The sequence below is a fragment of the Lipotes vexillifer genome, unplaced genomic scaffold (assembly GCF_000442215.2).
Source record: "Lipotes vexillifer unplaced genomic scaffold, Lipotes_vexillifer_v1.1 scaffold844, whole genome shotgun sequence".
Lineage (NCBI taxonomy): Eukaryota > Metazoa > Chordata > Mammalia > Artiodactyla > Lipotidae > Lipotes > Lipotes vexillifer.
Genome location: NW_006782254.1, coordinates 199110 through 205817, shown reverse-complemented (window position 1 = coordinate 205817; position 6708 = coordinate 199110). Strand labels below are relative to the sequence as shown.

At 39.6% G+C, this 6708-nt stretch overlaps 1 protein-coding gene across 2 annotated transcripts in view; it reads right to left on the bottom strand.

Annotated features, from left to right (window-relative positions):
• The window catches only part of ZYG11B (zyg-11 family member B, cell cycle regulator), a 75491-nt gene that overhangs the window by 32227 nt on the left and 36556 nt on the right, over positions 1-6708 (bottom strand). For both annotated transcript variants that reach the window (XM_007455047.1, XM_007455048.1), the window contains exons 4-5: positions 2825-2965; positions 1-105 (exon numbers count right to left, since the gene is read on the bottom strand). The exon at positions 1-105 is cut by the window's left edge and continues 87 nt beyond it. In XM_007455047.1, the coding sequence (XP_007455109.1) occupies positions 1-105; positions 2825-2965 (246 nt within the window). The remainder of the gene's footprint in view (positions 106-2824; positions 2966-6708) is intronic.

Sequence of the window (6708 nt, the reverse complement as noted above, 5' to 3'; positions counted from 1 at the left end):
CATTCCTGCAGCAAGATCCTGCTTCGTTAAGTTAAACACACAAGCACTTGCAGCAAGTTGCACTGGCAAATTCATAGGGTGGTTTCTCATCCCAGTAACTACAAGCTGGAAAAAAAAATTAGTTCTTTTGATCCAACTTATAAATATAAGCTCTCTTCATATAGCAACATTACTTTGTTGATCTATAATAATTTCTAAGATGTCTTAAGTATCTTTTTTATCCTCACGTGCAGAGCCTAGGACACAGCAGTTACTCACCAATATTTAGTTCCTGTTCACCTGGTCAAGGTAGGTATCAAGTTGTTCATGTCCAGAGATTTTTCTGTAAGGCTAAAGAATCTTTTCTATTCAGGGAAAACATCTTTGTATTTCCAAGACCTAGTTCAGGGCCTCTTATATGCTAAGCACTAAACAAATTCTTACTGACTTGAAGAGAGTAAACCAGTAGCAACCTTCACTTTCAAATTCCAACATTCAGTTCCTTAAGAACACTGCTAAAGTTAGAGTACCATAAAATCCATTCACTTCCCTCTGGCTGACATAACTACTTCTCTCCTTTTCCTCTCTCCTCAAATCCCCCAAAAATCCACCCCATTCCTCACTACTGGCTGAAGACCTTGCTTCCAGTTACCTTGAGAAAACTGAATCAATCATAAAGAACTTCAGATTCTCACTTCCACATGTACCTCCTTACCAGCATATACATGTGCATATGCTGTCTTCCTGCCTGTTACCATAAATGACCTTTTGGGGCTCCTCTCTAAAGGTAATCCCTCCACTTATATGCTAGATTCTTCCCTTCTTGTCTACTCAAGGACACTGCTTCAGCTGTTCTCCCCTTTCACTCCTGTATCAATTTTTTATTCTGTACTGGATCATTAATATCAGTATATAAACAAGCTATTTTTTTCTCCCATCCAAAAAAAGAAAAAAAAAAAAACCACACACTTCTTTAGCCAGCTACCACCTTTTTTCTTTGCTCTCCTTTGCAAGAATCACATTTCTCTCTGCATCATTCTCTAAATGAATGAATGAATGAATGAATGAGTAAATATTTCAGATCAGGACTAGAGGTCTCGTCCTTTGTTACTCAGGTTCACAGTAACCAAAACCAAAAAATGGTAATGCATATACCAAGTGCCAACATCCTCTGGTATGTACATAGGAGGTGACAGATGTTGGGGGTAACACCTTAGGACTTAAATGTTACTGATTCCTTTCCAAACACCCCATTCTCAAAATCTAAGAAACTGGGAGGTTAAGGCATTTCTGGCTCTGACACTAACTTTCTGTTACTTAACCTCACAGATCCTCAGGTACATAATCTGTAAAACAGGAGATAAAACTTATCTCTTGGGATTGTCGTGCCCACTAAATGAGGTATCAAATATACTATAGTCCTAAACTGAATGTGCATAAGGATTATCTTAGGGGATTATTAAAATGCAGATTCCTGTACCTCACGAATTCCTGAGGTACTCTAATTTTCCTTATAATTCCTGTACCCAGCCCTATTGAATCTAAATTTCTTGGCATGAGGTTCACAAATATGCTTTTTATTTTTATTTTATTTTTTAAAGATTTATTTAATTAATTTGTTTATTTATTTATGTATTTTTTGGCTGCGTTGGGTCTTCGATGCTGTGCGCTGGCTTTCTCTAGTTGCAGCAAGCGGGGGGGGGGGCTTCTCTTGTTGCGGAGCACAGGCTGTAGGCGTGCAGGCTTCAGTAACTGTAGCTCGCGGGCTCTAGAGCGCAGGCTCAGTAGTTGTGGCACAGGGGCTTAGTTGCTCTGTGGCATGTGGGATCTTCCCGGACCAGGGCCGGGGGGGGGGGCTTCTCTTGTTGCGGAGCACAGGCTGTAGGCGTGCAGGCTTCAGTAACTGTAGCTCGCGGGCTCTAGAGCGCAGGCTCAGTAGTTGTGGCACAGGGGCTTAGTTGCTCTGTGGCATGTGGGATCTTCCCGGACCAGGGCTCGAACCCTTGTCCCCTGCATTGACAGGTGGACTCGTAACCATTACACCACCACGGAAGCCCCTTTTAAAGATTTTTTTTGATGTGGACCATTTTCAAAGTCTTTACTGAATTTGTTACAATACTGCTTCTGTTTTATGTTTCGGTTTTTTGCCCACGAGGCATGTGGGATCTTAGCTCCCGAACCAGGGATTGAACCCGCACCCACTGCATCGGAAGGCAAAGTCTCAGCCACTGGACTGCCAGGGAAGCCTCTCACAAATATGCTTCTTAAAATAAGCAGTATCCCAGACTTCTGATGGATAGAGGACCACATTCTGACAATGTCCTAAGTAATCAACAAAATTAAGAATCCTCCTTTCTTGCCTTTCAAAAGCTGTCCTGGTTAAATTATCTTAATTGAGGAATAACACAGATTAGTTACAAAAGCACAGGAGGTTCGTAAATTGCATGGAAAAGTACCTTATAAAATTCCAATATTGTATTTCTTAAAAAAGCCTATATGGAAGCAATACAGGGGTAATATACAAAGCAGTGTCCTGATTCCAGTCATATATTCCATTTTCTACTACAGCTGGTGAAAACATATCACAGTGATTACTGGTTTTAGATAGTTAAATATGAACTTGAAGGCATTTATATTGCCTAAATGAGACTACTATAAAACTTCAGTAACACTATCCAAGTATCTCCTTTCATTCTCATTTATGGCTAATAACTGAAATTATACATTATCAACCCCATTACAAAAAAACAGACTAAATGCAAATTTTCACTAATTTTCTTCACAAAACTATCATCTATCTAGGAAGACAATTTCAAATTTCTCATATGCAGTTTCTTACTCTTACCTTTAAAATTTCTGGTTTTGTTTTTTCCATCACGTGAGTCAGGCTAAAAAGGTGAAATAGAGCTTCCCGGACAAAGAATGCCCGTTCACTGTACCGCTTCAATGCTTCTGCAATCTGAGTTTCATTGGCTTCTCCAGACACCTTTGAACATAGACAGAAGATGAGTTTTTAGGATTCTTTTCAACCCTCTAACTGTCTCTATCCAAACGTCATTTATGTGGATGGCATCCAGGGTAGCTTTGCAAAGCCTGAAACAAATGGGAATGATCACTTTCCAATCCATCCAGAAAAGTCATCCTATGGAGGTGTACATATGCTAAAGAGATATATATTAGATAGGCTAAGACCTTACTATAAGTCTATGGGTAAAATTTTCTATACTGTACCTAAAATAAATCTCAAGATATGTAACACTATTTATAAGGTCTTACTACCCATGATTAGGCTCCTACTGCCTCTTAAGGTAACCCTCTCCCCCTAACTCACAATGTTATAACTACAGTGGCCTTTCTTTTATTTTTTTTAATTTTTATAGCAGTGTGTACATGTCAATCGCAAACTCCCAATCTATCCCTCCCCTGCACCCTACAGTGGCCTTTCTTTCTGATCTTTCAATAAGCCAAGCTCTTTCCCAGGAAAAGGCTACTAAATATAATATCCTCTCTGAGTGAAATCTTCCTCTCTTTCTCTACCTAATTTCTAGTCATCCTTCCCATTTCAAGTTAAATGACACTTTTCTAGAAAGGCCTTCTCTGACCCACCAATCTAAATCAGGTCTCCCTTGAAACACCTCCTTCATAGCCATTATCATAACCCCCCTAGTAGACTGACCTATTCACCACTGTACCTCAACAGGGAGCATTGTGCGTGGCTCATAATAAGCACTCAATAAATACTTATCAAATAAATGTATTAATTAATTTTCCAAGATTTATCAAGCTCCCACTCATCATCAAGAGGTGCTGTTCAAAAGTAAGTTCATCTAGGAATTTCCCATTTATACAGGTTAATATCCTTAAACTGTGGTTCATATACCATTGGGTAATGAAATGTATATTAACAGGAAGTGGCTTTTTAGAAAAGTAAGCCAACTAATGAGTAAAAAAGGAGGGCTTCCCTGGTGGCGCAGTGGTTAAGAATCCCCCTGCCAAGGCAGGGGACATGGGTTCGAGCCCTGGTCTGGGAAGATCCCTAATGAGGCGGAACAACTAAGTCTGTGTGCCACAACCACTGAGCCTGAGCTCTAGACCCCATGAGCCACAACTACTGAGCCTGCATGCCACAACTACTGAAGCCTGCGTGCCTACAGCCCGTGCTCCGCAACAAGAGAAGCCACCACAATGAGAAGCCTGTGCACTGCAACGAAGAGTAGCTGCTGCTCACCACAACTAAAGAACCCCATGCACAGCAATGAACACCCGATGCAGCCAAAAATAAATAAACAAAACTCTTTAAAAAAAAGAAACTTCTAGAATATCACCATAATCCCCAATGAATAACTAGGTGTTGAGTGTCAACAATTGCTAAAAATCACAGAAAGAAAAACAACCAGACATTATGTACTTCCTTAATGAAAGAGCATAACACCTGAGGGTCCTGCCAAAGGGATCAAACATGAGTTTGATTAAGTCACTAAATCCAACTACCAATCTGCAGAAAATACAAAGTCAGTGAAACATGCACTATAAGCATACAATCAAGAAAACCCAGGTTGAGGGAGACTCTACAAATCAAAGGGCTGGATTTGTTAATACACAAATTATAAGGAAAAGAAAGGGATGGAGAGGGAACTTATGAAAGATACTCAAAAGACATATAATTTTGGAGCTTCCCTGGTGGCACAGTGGTTCAGAGTCTGCCTGCCGATGCAGGGGACACGGGTTCGTGCCCCGATCCGGGAAGATCCCACATGCCGTGGAGTGGCTAGGCCCGTGAGCCATGGCTGCTGAGCCTGCGCATCCGGAGCCTGTGCTCCGCAACGGGAGAGGCCACAGCGGTGAGAGGCTCACATACCACACACAAAAAAAAAAGACATATAATTTTGAAAAATGGGTAAGATTAACTAAGTGCCTAGAGGTAAACAGTTGGATGATAAACTATTTCAAAGAGCAAGGACATGATTATCATTAAAGTGTGGACAGAGATTACTTTTGTGGGGAAGGAGGGAGTTGTGATCAGCTTGCAGCTGACAAGTTCTATTTATTAACCTGAGTGATGGTTTCAAGTGTGTTCACCTTATTTTCATTCATTAAGGTATACATTTGTTATTTATGGTCTTTGCATCTGTCTTATTTTACAAAAAGGTAAAAAAACACACAAAAAAACCCAAAACCCAAAACCCTGCTGTTCAGAGAGAGAGAGAATCTTCTCATTAAGGTGGAAGACTGTCTTTTTTTGGCAGTACCATTATAAAAGGTGACACAAAAATAAACACTTTTAAAATATATTACTCAGTAACTAGGTTTTATATAACATAGAGTATTCAGGTGGGAATATGCAGCTTTGAGGAAATGAAGGGCTGCATCATGGCTGACATTTCAAACACTGATAGGATATGCTACAAAGGTCTAATAAGAATTAGACTACAGTACAGATGTGTACCAAGTGACACAAAGGCACGTTTTGAGCATTTGTAAGATTGTAGGAATAACAGTGGAAGTTTCTTTACAAAATGCTTTTTAAACTATTTATGTATAATATACATACATAAACATTGGTCTTGACTATGTATTCACATATATAAGCAGTTATTGAATAATAAAAACTTTCCAAGTGTTCAGTTCTTTTGGAATCACCCTGAACTTTTTCTTAGATTTTCTTAGATTTGGAAAGACACTGAATTATTACATGAGATAAAAAAGATTGTATGAGGGAAAACACATTAACAATAATCTTCATCAGACTTCATCAGTCCACATTTGGTCGATTCCAACAGCTTTATATTAATTTACATGAAATGTAACCTCAAGTTACCTTTAAATATAAAATTAAAGAACTTTTGTTACTGGAATGTAAATACTCTAAACCAAATTTCATTGCCTGTAATGTTTATTCAGTGATCAACACTTCTCTAGCCAGTGATAAACCCTCAAATCAAGCAATCTGGCTCCTCAAACTATACGCATCTTCAATTCAATCAATTTTGTATGCTAGATCAAAAAAAAAAAAAACGAACAAAACAAAACAAACAAGTGTCTGTACGCACTAGTTTCTGCAAACAATTTAAAACAGAGAAAATATCCCTAACCACTAAATTAAGCCTTATTAATATTTAATATATGGATTAAAACTAAAATGTATATTCTAAGGAAAAACTTTCTTGTAGCACTCAGTATATAACTCTATTATAGCATTTCTTACAATGGATTAAAGCTATTTTTTTTTTTTTTTTTTTTGCGATCCGCGGGCCTCTCACCGTTGCGGCCTCTCCCGCCGCGGAGCACAGGCTCCGGACGCGCAGGCTCAGCGGCCACGGCTCACGGGCCCAGCCACTCCGCGGCATGTGGGATCCTCCCGGACCGGGGCACGAACCCGTGTCCCCTGCACCGGCAGGCGGACTCCCAACCACTGCGCCACCAGGGAAGCCCTAAAGCTATTTTTAAATTGGTCTGCCTCCTCTCCACGAGACTAGAATTCCTCAAGGGCAGAGGCCTTAGCTCAGACATCTTTAAAAAGTTCTTAAGAGTTTTTTAAAATGGATTGATTCCTTTGCTTAAAAAAACTTATATGTACCTTCACTGGATGTTGATTACTGCAGTTTAATATAGGAGTCTTAGTTCTCAAGGGAGAAGTCTAGGCTAGAGATTTAAATTTAGGAGTCATCAGCATATAGGTTTAGGGCCTGGGAGATTAGGAAGAACCAATAAAGGAAATTGAGGGTGAGT